The 19,430-nt window shown below is 42.4% G+C and overlaps 1 protein-coding gene across 1 annotated transcript in view; it reads right to left on the reverse strand.

The window, feature by feature from the left end:
• Positions 1-17,033, reverse strand: part of LOC126473189 (probable cytochrome P450 6a13) — a 100,637-nt gene extending 83,604 nt beyond the window's left edge. The window contains exon 1 of the mRNA XM_050100083.1: positions 16,395-17,033. Coding sequence (XP_049956040.1) covers positions 16,395-16,717 — 323 coding nt within the window. The 5' untranslated portion in view covers positions 16,718-17,033. The remainder of the gene's footprint in view (positions 1-16,394) is intronic.
• Positions 17,034-19,430: the final 2,397 nt, after the last annotated feature.

A 19,430-nucleotide genomic window follows, 5' to 3' on the forward strand; every position in this document is an offset into this window, starting at 1 on the left:
CTATAGAGAATTTACTAAAACTAATCCACAAAGGATCCAAATGCAGCAAGTGAAGATTACTAGACTTGCCTACGCATATAATGTAGCAGTAATAAGTAGTTCCAAAACATAATTAACCAGAATTATAAAAAAATTATTACAAAATCTTTGAGGAAACAGGATTATGTGTTAATGAAGAAAAGACAGGATTTCTAGTCATAAGAGCTGTTGTTGTTGCAGTCTTCAGTCTAAAGATTGGTTTGCTGCAGCTCTCCATGCTATTTTATCTGTGCGATCCTCTTCATCTCTGAATGATTATTGCAATTTACATCCTTCTGAATCTGCTTACTGTACTTATATCTTGGTTTGTCTCTACGATTTTTACCCCGGGGAAAACGAACACTAAAATCTTTCCGTGCGTGCTCTGATTTCTCTTATTTTATTATGACTGTCATTTCTCCGTGGATGTCAACAAAACTTGGAGACTAAAATTTCGTGAAAAGATTTCGCAGTAGCGAGGAACGCCTCTGTGTTAATAATTGACACCCCAAATCGCACATCGTATCTGTGACGCTCAGTTCCATGAATAAAAAAGAGATCTTTATCTGGAGAAGATTCTCAAAGCAAAAGAACATTCTCTGAGAAAGTTCTCAGTTTCGAATGAATAAAAAATCTGAAGCATATTCTCTGAGGACGGAGTTCTTCCTCACTACCTCCCCTCCTTCTTGAGAAGGTTCTCGGTGTGTGTCTTCTTCTTCATCCGGCGCGGAACACACGCCTAATCTTATATTTCATTCAAACCGGTCAAAAAGGCAGACTATTCGATGTATAAATATGTAACGCAGACTGTTCAATGTACAAATATGGAATAGACATCAATGTGTTCTAGAAGAGTTGCGCCACGTTTCGATTTTATTTGTAAGTGAAGCAACAAATTTTTAAGGAGATATACCAACAGTTTACGAAAGTGCATTTTCTGATGACTTTACAGAATTTTCGACATGCGGGATACATTTTTGTTACTGAAGTGAACACATTATGCGATCAAAATCTTAATGACACATCCCGCCTTCATCTACCCCAAAGAGGAACTCTGTCAGAGTTTTCTAACACGAGGTAATTTTGCTTGAATATGATGCACAATGGTTCGTTCGCGTGTCAAATATGTAAGCAGCAGCCGGTGCCAAAATCACACAAATCAGCGGGTGGCTATATGTACAGCTCTGCTTGCTCTTCGTCAATTGGCTCGTGTCCGCCCCCGGTAGCTGAGTGGTCAGCGGGACAGGATGTCAGTCATAAGGGCCCGGGTTCGATTCCCGGCTGGGTCGGAGATCAGGGACTGGGTGTTGTGTTGTCTTAATCATCATCATCATTTCATCTCCATCAATGCGCAAGTCGCCGAAGTGGCGTCAACTCGAAAGACACCAGCGAACGGACTACCCGACAGGAGGCCCTAGTCACAACGCCGACCATTCCTATCCCACATCATTACTGGTGACGACAAATGGTGCCTTTATGCTAACATAAGAAAAAGAAAGGAAAGGACGAGCCAAAACAAAGAAACAAAATAATGGTTCAAATGGCACTATGGGACTTAATATCTGAGGTCATCAGTCCCCTAGACTTAGAACTATTTAAACCTAACTAACCTAAGGACATCACACACATCCATGCCCGAGGCAGGATTCCAACCTGCGACCGTAGCGGCAGCGCGGTTCCAAACAAACCAACAACTCACTGTGCAAAGTCCTGCACGCATCCACAAAAGATAATGTTGTGTATTTGGTGGAACAGCGACGGTGTGGCATACTACAGATTGCTTCACCGAGGTCTAACCATTGCTTGTGTAGAATTTCTCGCTTACCACGACCATCAGCCATGACAGCTCGCAACAAATGGATGAAGAATTCACTAAATAACTCGCTACAATCTCGTTTAATGTTCGCATTCGGTACGCCATTCACAATAGAGCGCTCAGAACGTTGCTGAACTCTCATTGACTGTCGTAGAATGCGTGACGCAGCTGTGCAGAACGAGCCTAAAATCGACCGCCTTGGTTTGTGATTCCAACTATAGTGGTCGTCACTGTGCGAACTGGCGCAGTGGTTAGCACAATGGATTCGCATCCCAGAGGACGACGATTCAAACCTGCAGCTGGTAATCCTTATTTAGGTTTTCCGTGATTTTCCTGAATCGCTTCAGGCAAATGTCTGAGTGGTCCCTTTGAAAGGGCATGGCCGACATCCTTCCCTAATATGGACCGATGACCTTGTTGTTGGTCCCCTCCCCCAAATCAGCCAACCAACTAGTGGTCGTCAAACTGCGGCCCACGGGCCGCATGCGACATTCATCAAATGTTTGTGCGGTCCGCAGTTCTCAGCCGTATTCTAGCAATTGACAACAAAATCCAAAAAAGTCAACTAACGTTAAGAGCTTTTTAGGAGTGTATTTATCTTACTCAATAACAACCAAAATTACTTACATAGGCAGTAACATTTTAAGATGTGCTTGATTTTAATTCGTGTTGGTGAGGTAAGTAAAGTTTGCCCTTAGGCCAGGGGCAGAGTGATACGTAGCGCGGCCACTGCGGGATTAAAAGAGATGAGTGGGGTGATATTGTATTGTTTGTCTTTTAATGTTGACAACTCACAGGGGTGAGCAACTGACACTATGGTATGACAATGTACGGTACAAATATCAAATGGAAGTAGCATCGATTCGTGAGTGCGCATTATGGAGACGGCCATCTTCAAATGTGGTACATGTTTTGTAGCAAGTAATACGAAATCGTATTAAGACTGTTTTAATAAAAGAAAAATGACGTTCAAAATATTTAGTAAAGATTTGTGATCTTGTTTAATATTGCGGTTATTGCTATTAATTAATGTAATGTACTAATTTATGTAGGTTACCAACTAATAATAAGGGTTGGTAAAGTAGATAGTAAGGGAAAGGTGCCCACTTCGTCGTTTCTGCCCTGAAGAGCGCTGCTGTCTGCCGAGAAATGGTGACATTAGTTCTAACACGAGGGCTGTTCGGAAAGTAATGTACGATCGTTAGCGAAATGGAAGTCATTGTGGAAATCAAATTACTTGCAATAGTATGCTACATCTTTCAGCTACTTTTCTACATAGTCGCCGCTCCGGCTTAGACGTTTGTCGTAGCATTGTACCAAGTTTCCAATACCCTCCTCATAGAAGGCAGCCACCTGTGCTTTCCGCACTTCTCTACGATCGTCTAGAGCTCGTTGTCTGTACCAAATGTTGTCTTCATAGCCAGTGGTTCGTGTGAGCAGAGATGAAACTCTCAATTAGCTAATTATGTGCTGCGTTGTGGGTGATCGAATACTTACCATGGTAAATGCTGCAAGAGAATCTTCATTGCCCTTGGAGAGTGCAGCTGAGAACTGTCATGAAGAACGAAACGCATGACAGTTGTGTTATGCGGGCTGCACGACGTCAGGCGAAATCTCTCACTGGGCGCTCATACTTTGCAGGAGACACTATTTTCGAGGCATCTTTATGTGTTCGCTGTGCGCTCAGAGCTCAAAAGAGCTACGTGTCGCATTCGATGGGCATACTAGAGACACTACCCAACACATCTGTGCAAAACTTCATCGGATTTTGCAGTGGTTTCCATTTCACGAGCTATCGGAACTTACTTTCTGAATAGCCCTCGTATATATCGCCATAGTTGACAATGAGACTGACAAAGGAAACTGGTTTCCTTATGCTTAAGTAAATACTTTTTTTGAGTCATCTAATGTAAATCATGTATATCATGCTGCAGACCTCACTTGTATGATGAGCAATAATTTTTACAATATTAATGTTTAAACGTCTTTTAGCCTACCAATGTAATTACTTGTTATTTATTTCAGTTTGATAGTCTCTTCCTCCCCACCCCCATGAACTGTGGATCTTGCCATAGGTGGGGTGGCTTGTGTGCGTCAGCGATACAGATTGACTGATCTAGCCTTGTAACATCGACCAAAACGGCCTTGCTGTGCTGGTATCGCAACAGTGGAGGGGTATCTGTTGGAAAACCAGACAGACATGTGGCTCCTGAAGAGGGGCAGCAGACTTTTCAGTAGTTGCTAGGGCAGCAGTCATACATTTCTTCAACCTCCTCATTTGCAGAGCTAGTTCGCATATAAACTTGTACGACTGTGGTGAGTGTGGGCTTCGTGTCTGTGATTGACTGATCTAGCCTTGTAACATCGACCAAAACGGCCTTGCTGTTTTGGTACTGCAAACGGCTGAAAGCAAGGAGCAGCTACAGCCGTAATTCTTCCCGAGAGCATGCAGCTCTACTCTATTCTTAAATGATGATGGCATCTTCTTGGGTGAAATATTCCGGAGGTAAAATAGTCCCCCATTCGGATCTACAGGCGCGGACTACTCAGGAGGACGTCGTTATCAAGAGAAACAAAACTGGCGTTCTATGGATCAGAGACCAGATTGTTGGATACATTAATCAGGCAGATAGGATGGAAAATTTAGAAAGGGAAATGGGTCGGTTGGTTAGATATAGTGTGAATTAGTGAAATTCGATGGCAAGTCAGGTGAATACAGGGCTATAAATACAAAATCAGATAGGCGCAATGCAGGAGTAGGTTTAATAATGAATAAGAAAATAGGAATGCGGGTAAGCTACTACGAACAGCATAGTGAAAGCATTATTGTAGCCAAGATAGACACGAAGCCCACACCCGCCACAGTCATACAAGTTTATATGCCAACTAGCTCCGCAGATGAGAAGATTGAAGAAATTTATGGCGATATAAAATAAATTATTCCGATATTTAAGGGAGACGAAAATTTAGTAGTTACGGGGGCCGAAATTCGAGAGGAAAAGGAAGAGAAGGAAATATAGTAGGTGAATATGGACTAGAGGAAACGAATGAATGAGGAAGCCGCTTGATAGAGTTTTGCACAGAGCATGATTTAACCATCGTTAACATTTGATTTAAAAATCATAAAAGAAGGATGTATACGTGCAAGAGAACTGGAGACACTGGGAGGTTCCAGATTGATACATAATGGTAAGACAGAGATTTGGGAACCAGGTTTTAAATTTTAAGACATTTCCAGGGCCAGATGTGGATTCTGACCACAATTTATTGGTTATGAACTGTAGATTAAAACTAAAGAAATTGGAAAAGGGTGGAAAATTAAGGAGATGGGACCTGAATTGGTTGAAAAAATCATAGGTCGCCCAGACTTTCAGAGGGAGCATTAGGCAACAGTTGCCTATAACAGGGGAAAGGAATACAGTAGAAGACGAGTGGGCAGCTTTAAGAAATCAAATAGTGATGGCAGCAGAGGGTCAAATTGGCAAAAAGACAAGGCCTAGTAGAAATCCTTGGATGATACAAAAGATATTATATTTAGTTGATGAAAGGAGAAAATACAAAAATTCATTAAGTGAAGCAGGCAAAAGGAAATACAAACGTTTAAAAAATCGTATTGACAGGAAGTGAAAAATGATTAAGCAGGAATGGCTAGAGGACAAATTCCTTACACAAGAATGCAAATACTGGTAGAAGTCGACCTCGGGGAAGATCATTTTGGATTCCGGAGAAACGTAGGTACATGCGAGGCATTACTAGCACTACGACTTATCATAGAAGATAGGTTAAGAAAAGCAAAACCTACGTTTATATCATTTGTCGACTTAGGGAAAGCTTTTGACTATGTTGACTGAAATACTCTCTTTGAAATTCTGAATGTGGCAGGGGTAAAATACAGGAAGCGAAAGGCTATTTACAGTTTGTACAGAAACCGGACGTCATTTATAATAGTCGAGGGCATGAAAAGGAAGCAACGTCTGAGAAGGGAGTGAGTCAGGGTTGTAGCCCATTCCCGATGTTATTCAATATGTACACTGAGCAAGCACTAAAGGAAACCATAGAATAAGTAGGAGAAGGAATTAAAGTTCAAGGGGGAGAAGTAAAGACTTTGAGATTTGCCCATGACATAGTAATTCTGTCAAAGACAGCAAAATACTTGGATAAGCAGTAAACTGAATGGATAGTATCTTGAAACGTGGGCATAAGATGAACATCAACAAAAGCAAAACAAGAATAATGGAATCTAGCCGAATTGCCATAGCAGTTGATAGGACAAATTCTGAGACACCAGGGGATCACTAATTTAGTATTGGAGGGAAGTGTGTGGAGTAAAAATGGTAGAGGGAGACCAGGAGATGAATACAGTAGACAGATTCAGACGGATGTAGGTTGCAGTAATTATACAGCGATGAAGAGGTTCGCACAGGATAGAGCAGCAGGAGAGCTGCATCAAAGCTGTTTTCGGACTGGAGACCACAACAACAACAGTCTCTCTTGCGAACCAGTATTGCCGATATGAAGCCGGTAGGGAAAAGTAGCCAAGTTGTTCACTCCAATGAGAGTTAGTTATAATCAGAAACACGCATAACGCAACGGATGAAACTGAATTCTATCATCCGCCATTATATCCCTTCATAACAATTATGCATTAGTTTAAGTGTATTAATTAATACGGTCTCTGTTCTGTTATATTTTGCATAATACAAAAGTCCTGTTAAAAAGGATATGCTGCAGCCGCTTGGTATAATTTCAGATACTAGGGTATCAAGACGGTTAGAAAATTTGTCCGCAAATCAGAACAACAAGCACGGCATCTTGTTGGCATGGCACTGACTACAGTATCAGCTTCGATGCGGAAAACCTGTCACTGTTTAATCCTTCAGAAAAATGTATGTACTTACATTTTTTAGTTCTTTTTCACTTATAAATATTTGGTGATACGTTACGATTCGTAGATTCAAATATGTAAACGGTAAGCTTCCGTCACTAACAATGGTTTAGTGAAAACTGAATTTCTCGTTGAGTAATTACTATTCCCGCCTCCCCCCCCCCCCTCTCCAATCTCCACCCTCCTTCCCATGCTGCTCTAGGTGTCGTCCTACAACGTCAATTTCGGCTCTTAAGCAGAAAAATTTGACTACAGCTGTGCTAGATTGACAAAAATCACTACACAGCTGTTGGGTGGAAAAGTCATTCCGCACCCATCTTATTCATTTGACCTTGTGCCGCCTAATTTTCCCCTTTTTCGCTCTCTATCGACGAATCTTGAACTTCCGTTCCAGATGAAAATGCGCTCCAAACATGAATCAACAAGTTCTTGACCACAAAACCACGTGATTTCAACAGCACAGTAATCGATAAGTTACCCCATCGTTGGCATACTGTTGTACATAGTGAAGGAGAACATGTTATTGATGACTAAAGTCTCCGTTACATGCATCTTTGGTGTTTATTAAATTTATGGAAAAACGCTACGAACTTATGCACCAACCCAATAACATTGCATCCATCTCAACCAAAAAAAAAGAAAACTAGGGTGTGTTAGTAGGAGAGCCTATTGTTGTCAACGCCAATTGAAGGAAATACACAATAAAGAAGGTAACCCACTCCAGAGCGCTAGCTGACGTACCGGCCACTGCTAGTGAGAAACAGTGTGTCTGTGCGCTGCACTCATGCTGACTGACACATGCTGTAGCATTGTTATTAGCATTGAACAAAAATGGTGACGAAACGTCTGCTGGTACACTTCTGTCTGTTTCTCCTTAATGAGTTTCCACGGTTAAATCGAATATAGATACATAACTGCATATTTTTAAATAAATCACTGGATTAGGTTGGAGCCTCCCAAAATACAGGGCCTCTCTCAGGGGGACCCGCCCCTCGGCCCATTTGCACAGCGGGGTCTGAGGGGACGTTATTTCCGCCAGTGAACCTGACAATGTTCTCAGGAATTCGGAAAATAAAGTACAGTCTCCATTTTATTTACACGACCCACTATTTCCCTATTTCACGTTAATACAAAACGAGTTGCCCGTTTTTCAACATTTTCGATGTTCTCCAGCAGTCCTGTCTGATGAGCCCCACACTCCACTGCAATACTCTGGCGTAGGACGGACAAGTGTAGTATAGGCAGTCTCTTTAGTAAACTTGTTGTATCTTGTAATTGTCCAAACAATAAATCGCATTCTTTGATAAGCTTTCCTCACAACATTATGTGTATGATAGTTCCAATTTCAGTTGTTCGTAGTTTTAATTCCTAGGTATTTAGCTGAATTGGCAGATTTTCGATTTGTGTGATCTGTAGTGCAAACGAAATTTAAGAGATTCCTTTTAGTACACATGATGACCTCATACTTTTCGCTGTTCAGGACCAATTGCCACTTTTCGTACTATACAGATACTTTGTTTAAATCATGTTGCAATTGGTTTTGATCTTCTAATGACTTCACTACACGGTAAATGACATCATCATCTACGAACAATCTAAGATAACAGCTCGGAATGGCTCCTAAATCATTTATATAGATTAGGAACAGCAGGCGGTTTATAGTATTTATTTGTGAAATTGATGCTATTTGTATAGGAACAACCCTACTGAATTCTACAACAAATGCGCTTGGAATGTCTTGAGAGAGTTACAACAGGGAATTATTTAGTTCTAGATATAAATTGATTGTTTCCTGAATCCTGTCTGCTCTGCATCGAATTCATCGAAAATCCTAGTAGTTTAAATGGCATGGACATATTAACAAGTTCACAAATTACAACAATAGTTTCTTTTGGTTCACGGCCTCGTGAAAGTAATAATATAGCTACTTGGCACTTGAATATTATTATGTTTCCGATAAGTCTGTCTGTCTAACATTTATCTTAACTCTGTTTTCATTTTATGGCTAAATAATAGGATCTGCTGTTCATGAAAGGAAAAGGAGTCGAAATAGCGGCAATGGAAGCTATGACGATCATAACAAGAGTGAAGTGTCACGATCAACATCCAAAGGTGACACTGAACAATAATCAAATTCAATGGTAATACCTCTAACTGTAGTAGTCACTGTTCCTAATTCTCAGCCAACATCCCAACTAGCTTGTATGTCCAAACACGTTTCGGAAATTGCAATAAAAAGTAACTGCGATGAAAACCATCTGGGTCGTTATATTCGGCTAATTACTGATATATCTGTGGACAAGAAGAAGGAGCTTTTACTAAAATCTTCAATCATTTCAAGGAATCATGCATTTGAAAGTGATGCAAGCCTTTAGTAAAGAAAATTTAATCGTGCTTGATTAAATGAATGTGCAGTGTTCCTAGTATACTCCAAGTTACTAAAAAGTAGTGATTCTCCAACAAAGAGGTTCCTACTCAATGATCTGAAGATGACCACAGTAGTGGTCGAAACCGGTCACCTTATTAAATAAATTGTGGTCAAGACTGTTTTTAATAGTAATTATTACTAAAAAGTGCCCAATGCGAGCACTGTGTTTTGTTCCCTCCTGTCACTGGCACTGTTGGAGGCATTTTTGGATCATTTATAACTAAGGTATCCACAAAATTCAAGAATATGCATGAAGATAGTCGTAAACCCGGCTTCACTTGACAGCGTTAACTTCAGCAAAAACTTCTCTTGAACATACATCTGTGGACGTGCAACTGCATAGCGTGTATCGAAAAGTGATCGATGAAAACAGGCAAATATTGTCATCGATTCTTTCTTGTATAGGTTTTTTGCTCTATATGCCTCTTAGATTAAAACAGGAACACGAAGGTGTTTTATTAGATTTACTGAATTTAAGAATCCATTCTGGCGGCGACAAGTTAAGGACTCATCTGGAAAAGTGTCGCAGGCATGCTGTTTACACATCACTGAAAATACAAAAAGAATTGATAAAGTCGATGTTATTAGGGAGAATATAGCCAATATGAAGAAAGCAAAGAGAAAATCGGGGAAGAATTTGTAGATTTTTTAGAACGAAAGTCACAGAATATCTCATCAATCGCCGAAGTATTAACAGTTTCTAGATCAGTAATAGTATGCCAGCAGAAGATTGTATAGGATTTGGCTCTGACGGCTGTTCTACGTTAGCATGCAGAGAGTGGTGTGCAAGCCATTTTAGCAAAGAAATATTATCGATCCTCGTATATTCATTGCTAAAATCACAAACTCAACCTTGCGGTGAATGTTGCAAATGCAGTGCCGGAAATTAGGAATACTGTTGACACTGTAGAAGACACTATCAACTTTTTTAGAGAATCGACTACACGCTGGAAAAATGCTCCCAATTCATCCCGAATGTGTGAGACGAGAGGGTTTGAAAAATATAAATCCTTTAGACTATATTCTTAACATTTACCAGAGGTTGCGAGAGCTCTGTCTACGGAGGGTAATTATACGAGGGTCAGTCAAAAAGTAATGCCTCCTATTTTTTTTCTACGTTTAATTGTCAGGAAATTTAAATGCAATTACATAGGTTGAAAACCACAACATTGAGGATCATTTTGTCATTTTTCAGTGTAATCTCCGCCCATCTCTACAGTTTTGGTCCATCTTTGAACAAGGGCATGTATCCCAGCACGGTAAAAATCACAGCTCTGCTTCCTAAGCCATTGACGCACGGATGTTTTGACGGCCTCCTCATCTTCAAAATGAATCCCACGATGAGCTTCTTTTAGTGGCCCGAACAGATGGAAGTCTGATGGTGCCAGGTCAGGGCTGTATGGGGGATGAGGCAAAACGTCCCATCCAATTTTGACAATCTCGTCAGAGGTGTGACGACTGGTGTGTGGTCTTGCATTGTCATGCAAAAGAAGAACATCTGCCATTGATTTTATTGGGCGAACTCGCTGAAGACGTGCTTTAAGTTTGTTGAGGGTTGTGACGTATTGAACAGAATTTATTGTGCATCCCTGCTCCAAAAAATCAACCAGAATCATACCCTCTGTATCCCAGAAAACTGTTGCCATAACTTTCCCTGCCGATCGCACAGTTTTGAATTTTTTCTTCCTCGGCGAGCTTGTGTGACGCCACTCCATTGACTGCCTCTTTGATTCGGGTTCAAAAAAATGCACCCATGTTTCGTCCCCGGTCACAGTTTTTTTCAGAAACTCATCTCCCTCCAAACGGAAGCGCTGCAAGTGTTGGGAGGCTATTGTTTTCCTTGCCTCTTTATTCTGATCGGTTAACATTCTTGGAACCCACCGTGCACAAACTTTTGAGTACCCCAATTGTTTAATAATCGTGATCACACTGCCTTTACTAAGAGAAATAATGCGACACACTTCATCTGCAGTCACCCGACGGTCACCACGAATGATGTCATCAACTTGCTGAATGTTGTGTGGAGTCACTGCACTCACCGGCCTGCCGCTCCGCTTTTCGTCAGTCAACGGTGTTTGCCCTTCAGCTGCCTTACAACGACGAACCCATCGTCTAACAGTGCTGACATCCACTGTCACAACACCATACACCTTCTTCAGTCTTTCATGAATGCGTATGGGCGTTTCACCTTCTGCATTCAAGAATTCAATCACACAACGCTGTCTCAAACGAACATCGATGTCGGCCATCTTACAAACTTCTGCTGTGCTGCCACCTGTTGACACAGAAAGTTACTACTGCAGTGGATTGCAGAAGAAGGTTTGAGGAATGGCGCCAAATTCAAATTTTTCACTTAACTTAATTTCTTTAAGTAGAAAAAAATGGGAGGCATTACTTTTTGACCGACCCTCGTACAACGAGAAAATCTGCCTATAATTTGCATTCAGCCATTACGAAACCAGTGCTCCTCTTAGCTCCAAAACAATAGCCAAATGCTCGGTAGTTTTGGAACCAGTAACCAATGTCCTGCAGTCTGAGTCTCTCACATGATCGTGGTGAATTCTTGACGTTGTCAGTAATAACCGAAAGAAAGCAGACAGAACAACTAGCGAATTACTCAGAAAAGCACAAGCCACTGCAGAGAAACTGAAAATAGAAATTACTGTTTCACATTTTGCTTGTAAAGAAAAATTCAGAAGTAATTTGCTCTAATTAAACTACAACCCTCGAATATGAGCAAAACTAATAAAACAGAATTTCATAAAAATACTGAACTGTTTTAAAAATTTATGGTTTGGATGATATTGCCGAAGAACTGGACCTATGATACAATTTATGGAGGAAAAGAAATACACCTACGGCTAAATTAAGGGACACAGAAGTCGTTGACCTGTTCATCGAGACCAATATCTCCCCCCCCCCCTTTCCACACACACACACACACACACACACACACACACTAGCACGAGGAAAGCTCTACTATTCTATGTACAACGGTGATTGTGGAAGTATTCTTCAGTACGCAGAGAGAAGATATGGCTTGGAAGTACTCTGGGAGAAAGGCTCACTGCTTTGCACCTGATGAGCGTACCAAGAAATTACGTAAAAGAAACCGGCGAGATGTTAGAAAAGATAGTAACTGACAAATTTGCGGCAAATCCAAGAAGATTAATACTAAATTAAGATATTGTGTTGATATGCAAGTTTAAATTGTTTATTAAAAGCAGTTTATCACTGCGTTTCTACTGTATTTATTGAGAAATGCTGCGTGTTCTGAGTACGAGTGACAAAGTCGAACGTGCATCTGGCATTCGTCTGAAATCGGAAACCGGACATATGTGGTGGAATATTTGTGTTACCTGACAAATTTACGAAAGTACTGTTAAGGATTTGATCACAGCTAAATATTTGTGACAAGCGAGACCATAAAACTGATTTCTGTTCGTTTCATATACGGCTATCTACGCTGTGCCCTTAGGTTCCTACCTAACGACACACTCGAAAATCGCCGACCGGAGTGGCCGAGCGGTTCTAGGCGCTTCAGTCTGGAACCGCCAGACCGCTACGGTCGCAGGTTCGAATCCTGCCTCGGGCATTGATGTGTGTGATGTCCTTAGGTTAGTTAGGTTTAAGTAGTTCTAAGTTCTAGGAGACTGATGACCTCAGATGGTTAAGTCCCATAGTGCTTAGGGCCCTCGAAAATCGCCACATATTAATAATATATAATACATATCAATAAACAGCAAAGTATTAGCGAGAAGTAAGATTATAAGCATGGGTGTCCCTCGTTTTACTCTCATCAGTTTAAGCTGCACTCTTAAGGTCCTGCCTAACCACACCACCAGAAATCGCGACGTATTCGAAAACACACAGCCATATACACACATCAAAAAAAGTTTTGCATCACCTCGGTTCCGAAAGTTCCGGAACCTGTACAGAAAATTGGAATATAGATCAAGATAAACATCATTTCCGCCATTGTTACTGCTCATGAAAACCAAGCATTGAATATTGTACTATCATACAGCGAGACTTTCCGAGGTGGTGGTCCAGATTTCTGTACACACCGGTACCTCTAATACCTCCTCTTGCAGTGATGCATGCGTGTATTCGTCGTGGCATAATATCCACAGGTACATCAAGGCACTGTTGGTCCAGATTGTCCCACTCCTCAACGGGGATTCGGCGTAGATCCCTCAGAATGGTTGGTGGGTCACGTCGTTCATATACAGGCCTTTTCAATCAATCCCAGGCATGTTCGATAGGGTTCATGTCTGGAGAACATGCTGGCCACTCTAGTCGAGCAGTGTCGTTATCCTGAAGGAAGTCATCCACAAGATGCGCACGGTGAGAGCACAAATTGTCGTCCATGAAGACGAATGTCTCGCCCATATGCTGCCAATATGGTTGCACTGGCGGTCGGAGGATGGCTTCCACGTATCGTACAGCCGTTACGGCGCCTTCCATGGCCATCAGCGGCGTACGTCGGCCTCACAAAATGCCACCCCAAAATAGCAGGGAACTCCCTTCTTGCTGCACTCGCTGGGCAGTGTGTCCAAGGCGTTCAGCCTGACCACGTTGCCTCCAGACACGTCTCCAACGATTGTCTGATTGAAGGCACATGCGACACTCATCGGTGAAGAGAACGTGATGCCATTCATGAGCCGTCCATTCGACATGTTGTTGGACCCATCTGTGCCGCTCTGCATTGTGTCGTGTTTGAAAAGATGGACCTCGCCATGGACGTCGGGAGTGAAGTTGCGCATCATGCAGCCCATTGTACACAGTTTGAGTCGTAACACGACGTCCTGTGGCTGCACGAAAAACATTATTCGACATGGTGGCGTTGCTGTCAGGGTTCCGCCGAGCCATAATCCGTAAGTAGCGGCCATCTATTGCACTAGTAGCCCTTGGGTGGCCTTAGTGAGGCATGTCATTCACAGTTCCTGTCTCTCTGTATCTTCTCCATGTCCGAACATCGCTTTGGTTCACTGCGAGACGCCTGGACACTTTCCTTGTTGAGAGTCCTTCCTGGCACAAAGTAACAACGCGAACGCAATCGAACCGCGGTACTGACTGTCTAGGCATGGTTGAATTACAGACAACACGAGCCATGTACCTCCTTCCTGGTGGAATGACTGGAACTGATCGGCTCTCGGACCCCCTCCGTCTAATAGGCGCTGCTCATGCGTCGTTGTTTATATCTTTGGGCGGGTTTAGTGACATCTCCGAACAGTCAAGGGGACTGTGTCTGTGATACAATATCCACAGTCAACATCTATCTCCAGGAGTTATGAGAACCAGAGTGATGCAAAACTTATTTTGATGTGTCTATATATAACAAGAAAGAAAATGCACATCGTTGCTGCTCATTTTACTTAAGAAAAGTTTAAGCTTTACACTTGGATTCCTGCCGATGCATACCCTCGTATAATCGCGATACGTATTCGGAAAAAAAGTCAAATATTTGAGACAAGCAGGAATATAACTGGCACTGTTAATTGTTTCGGTCGCAGCAACTTCATCTTTCGTTTTTTAGTCAATGTGAAGTCACAAACTGGAAGGAACTCATAACTTAGAGAGCACACGCTTTTACATCGAATACTGCAGAACATACTTTTGTTATGAAAATAAGAAACTCCCAGAATGGGTTGCAAACGTGAAGAAAGAAGAAAATCGTCATTCTTTCCGTTTTCCGTCGTCCTTAATAGCTTCAAAATTCATGGAGTTATGTTCCGTCTTTGCAACTATCCGCAGGGACTGATGATCTAGTAGTTTTGTCCCTTTAATTATTCAACCAACCAACCGTCCATACTACATTTTCTTAAAACTTTTACAAAAGATATGTTACTAAGAGTGAGGGGGCTACGGTAGCCCATGCAGTTGTGCAAAGCCATTGTGCCAGAGAGGCGTAGTTGTTAGCACACCTTGCCTACTGGGCAAGTGACGTGTGTTCGAATCCTGGCCGTGGTACAAATTTCCTTCCGTTACTTCGGTCTCCACATATACGACAGAGATGTTGGAGACTTGAAAAGGAGTCTGGAACCATATAGTTTCCTTTGCTTTTGAAGATTAGTTGAACAGAGAGGACAGTGTCTCGGGAAGAGGTTATAAGACGAACAGCGACAAAAGAAAACAGGAATAATTGTGTGTTGTCGATTAAAATCAGGTGATGCTGAGGAAACTAACTTAGGAAATGAGACGCTTTCTGCTATTCGGATAGAATAGTCACTGACGATGGCAGAAGTATCGAGGTTAGGAAATGCAGACTGACAACAGCATAAAAACATGCCTGGAGAGGAGAAACGTTTTAGCATTCATTATAAACGTGATTATTATGAAACCTTTTCTGAAAGTATTTATCTGGAGAGTAGTGTTGCATGAAAATCACACGTGGACGATAAAAACTACAGACAAGAAGTGAACAGAAGCTGTTGACATTTGATGCTACAGGAGAATGCAGAAGATAAAAACGGTTAGATGGAATAATTAGTGGAGGTATAACTTCGAAATGGGGAGAAAACAACTATTTGTTGAGGCAAGGTCTTTTCACGAAATTTCAAGTACAACTTTCTCCTCCGAATATGATAATATTTTGTTGATTCCAACCTCCAGAGAGAGCGTTATTCGGTCGAGTAGTAGCTTGAGAGTGGTTATATGAACCGTCTGGCAAGCACTTACGTGGGAATTGCAGAGTATTCATGTAGATGCCAAAGTAGGTGACGACTTCGCTAAAGGAACAGATAGACTGGTATGTCACATCGTGAAGCAGCGAGGAATAGTTAGTTGGGTAGTGAAGGGGAGTAGGGAAACGAGCCCGCATCTCGTGGTCGTGCGGTAGCGTTCTCGCTTCCCACGCCCGGGTTCCCGGGTTCGATTCCCGGCGGAGTCAGGAATTTTCTCTGCCTCGTGATGGCTGGGTGTTGTGTGCTGTCCTTAGGTTAGTTAGGTTTAAGTAGTTCTACGTTCTAGGGGACTGATGACCATAGATGTTAAGTCCCATAGTGCTCAGAGCCATTTGGGAAACAAGGAAGGGGGTGGGACAGGGCTTTAATACAAAAAACAGATAGGAATGGATAAAGCTGTAATAGTGACGCGATATGAAAAGCACAAGGTAGGCTGTCGTGGTCAACTACACCAAATCAGTCTCCATCTGACGGACTCAGATACAGCAGAAAGAGATAAAAACGGCATACAAATTTCGAAAAGTGAGAACATAAAGAAAGTAAGATGAATTGGAGGCTTACCTGTCAGTGAAATGCGCGAAGTCAGAGACAAGGATTTTATTGATGAGTCCGACATCTTTCACCATGAGACAAGGCGTCATCATAAGGTAGAATCCTCCGAAAGGCACGTCGCCGAGCTCCTGGTATATCCTCTGGATACATGTGGGCAGCGACTCCCGGGCGAAGAGGGCGCGACGAGCACTTCCGAAGAGGAGTTCACTTTTCACGCACGGAACGCCGAGTCTCTTCCAGTAGTTATTCACAGACGACAAGTACACGTACAACAGTGCAATAATTACTGTTAAAATCAAGAGCGTTGTCCACAAACTGTCTGACCACAACATCTTTACGAGTTTTGCAATAGACGACGAACTGTAGCACGCAAGACGTCGCAACTATTAGATCTGATGTGCACTTGCCCTCTCGCCAGTTACTTGACAGTAGAGGTACCGCTGCTGCATAAGCAACCCACTACATGGCAGCTGAGAGGTCACAGCTTTCTCGGTGTATCACAGATGCGGTCGGAGTACCAGTCTGTGTTGTCACCGATGCCCCAGAGAAGCCGTGCGGCCGCCAGCACGTGGTGTGTGTATCGTCGATGCTGGTGGGCTCCGCCATAGCAGACGGTATCTAGCCCTGCACCGCGTGTGCACTGCGCACCTCCTGGGCGGACACTGGCGCCTCTCGCTGCTAACTCGCAGATAACGACACATCATGTAATCCGACCTTGCTCTTACGCAACAGCTGTCTGTCTCCTGACAGGCAGGGCTGTTATTGTAGGCTTTACCCGACGACTGAAGCCTCTTCATTGCTGCATAACTGCTGCAACCTACATCCACTTGAACCAGCGTACCGAATTAAAGGCTCGGTGTCTCTCTATAGTTTTTTACCCCCACCCTAGACCTCCCTCCCCCCCCCCCCCCCCCCGCCCCCTCGTTTTCCTCCAGTAGAAACTGTCGCATCTGCTATGTCTCAGAATTTGACCTATCAACCAATCCCTTCTTTTATTCAAACTGAGCCATAACGATCCTTTCTCTCCATTTCATTTAGTACTTCTTATTTAGTTTTATTTATCTATTTATTTGCATATCAACAGTTTTAACCGCAGTATGAGTACGTCAAGAAATAATTTACAGAAAATACAATAGCATATAAATGGAGAGAAAATACAGTCGTATAAAGAAAAATATAGGAATATGTAAGACAAAACAAACGCTACAACAAAGTGAAAGCTTCATAAGTTAGGGAAAACCACTGTCAATTTGCCTCTTATAACTATATAACACTGAGTGAAAGTGGATATAACTTCTTGTGGGTATGAAAAATTGCTGTCGTTCTGTCTTAGGGCTATATTTTCAGACCTTATGCTGGAAGAGCCGTTCCTTTCTTTATTTATGTAAGCCCCAAACATCTTTAAGAGAGTCTTTAAGCTTGTGATGCCTATTATAGCTATACAGAGACTACGACGTGACCCACCCTGAGATAGTAACAAAATCGTTCAAATAGCTCTAAGCAGTATGGGACTTAACATCTGAGGTCATCAGCCCCCTAGACTTAGAACTACGTACACCTAACTAACCTGAGGACATCAGACACATCCATGCCCGGGGCAGGATTCGAACCTGCGACCGTAGCAGCCGCGTGGTTCCGGACTGAAGCAGATAGTAACATCTCAGTGACGATCGTGATAGGACGGAAATTGTGGACACTAATGAAGCTATAAAAGAAAGTCATTGACAAAAACCAAGACGTACAAGTCGAGAAGATACGTCCCAAAGAAAGGAGACATCCGGAAGACAGAAGACGCAAGTAAGAAGACGAAGTGAAAGCTGTTAACGAATGCTCAAGAAAAGAAGAAGAAGCCTCTAGGGGGGGGGGGGGGGCAGAGAGGGTTTCTTTGTACAGGTGTGGCCTTTCCGAGTCGAAGGACCGCGCGATCGGCAACAACGAGCAGTCGCCCACACCACGAGGTGGTGTTGCAGCGGCTTGCAGCTGACACAGAGCTACTCGCAGCCAACGTAGTATTGCGAGACAACCGAAGCACATCGTCGCCCAGAATCGGTACTGATCAACAGCCTCGCAGTGACTCATCCCAGCGTAGATAACAAATAAATGTGGTGGATGTTCTTTAAAAGGCGTGGGTGATCGTGGTGACACTGTTTCACGGGTTACTGAGAGCAAACTCAATAGATGCGGTTTATATGCATTAACTGGTTCAAATGTCTCTGAGCACTATGGGACTTATGAGGTCATCAGTCCCCTAGAACTTAGAACTACGCAAACCTAACTAACCTAAGGACATCACACACATCCATGCCCGAGGCAGGATTTGAACCTGCGACCGTAGCGATACATTAACTGGTACAAGCAACTGTTATGCTATTATAAAGAATTAATTGTTAGATGAATGCTAAATTTAATACAAGATTTAGTCAACATAATAATTTACCGTGGAAGCTCTGTCATCACTGCCAGACTGTTACCGTATGGTGAAGGAGATAAAACGAAATGTTAGTGGCCAGTGAGAGAGAAATTAATGATAAAATAAACGTAACTAATAATAAAATAGATAATGGTGGGAATTTAAGGAGATAGGACCTGGATAAACTGAAAGAACCATAGGTTGTACAGAGTTTCAGGGAGATCATAAGGGAACAATTGACAGGAATGGGGGAAAGAAATACAGTAGAAGAAGAATGGGTAGCTTTGAGGAATGAAATAGTGAAGGCAGCAGAGGATCAAATAGGTAAAAAGACGTGGGCTAGTAGAAATCCTTGGGTAACAGAAGAAATATTGAATTTAATTGATGAAAGGAGAAAATATAAAAATCAGCAAGTGAAGCAGGCAAAAAGGAATACAAACGTCTCAAAAACGAGATCGACAGGAAATGCAAAATGGCTAAGCAGGGATGGCTAGAGGATAAATGTAAGGATGTAGAGGCTTATCTCATGAGGGGTAAGATAGCTACTGCCTACAGGAAAATTAAAGAGACCTTTGGAGAAAAGAGAACCACTTGCATGAATATCAAGAGCTCAGATGGAAACCCAGTTCTAAGCA

This window comes from Schistocerca serialis, chromosome 4 (assembly GCF_023864345.2).
Source record: "Schistocerca serialis cubense isolate TAMUIC-IGC-003099 chromosome 4, iqSchSeri2.2, whole genome shotgun sequence".
Taxonomy (NCBI): domain Eukaryota; kingdom Metazoa; phylum Arthropoda; class Insecta; order Orthoptera; family Acrididae; genus Schistocerca; species Schistocerca serialis.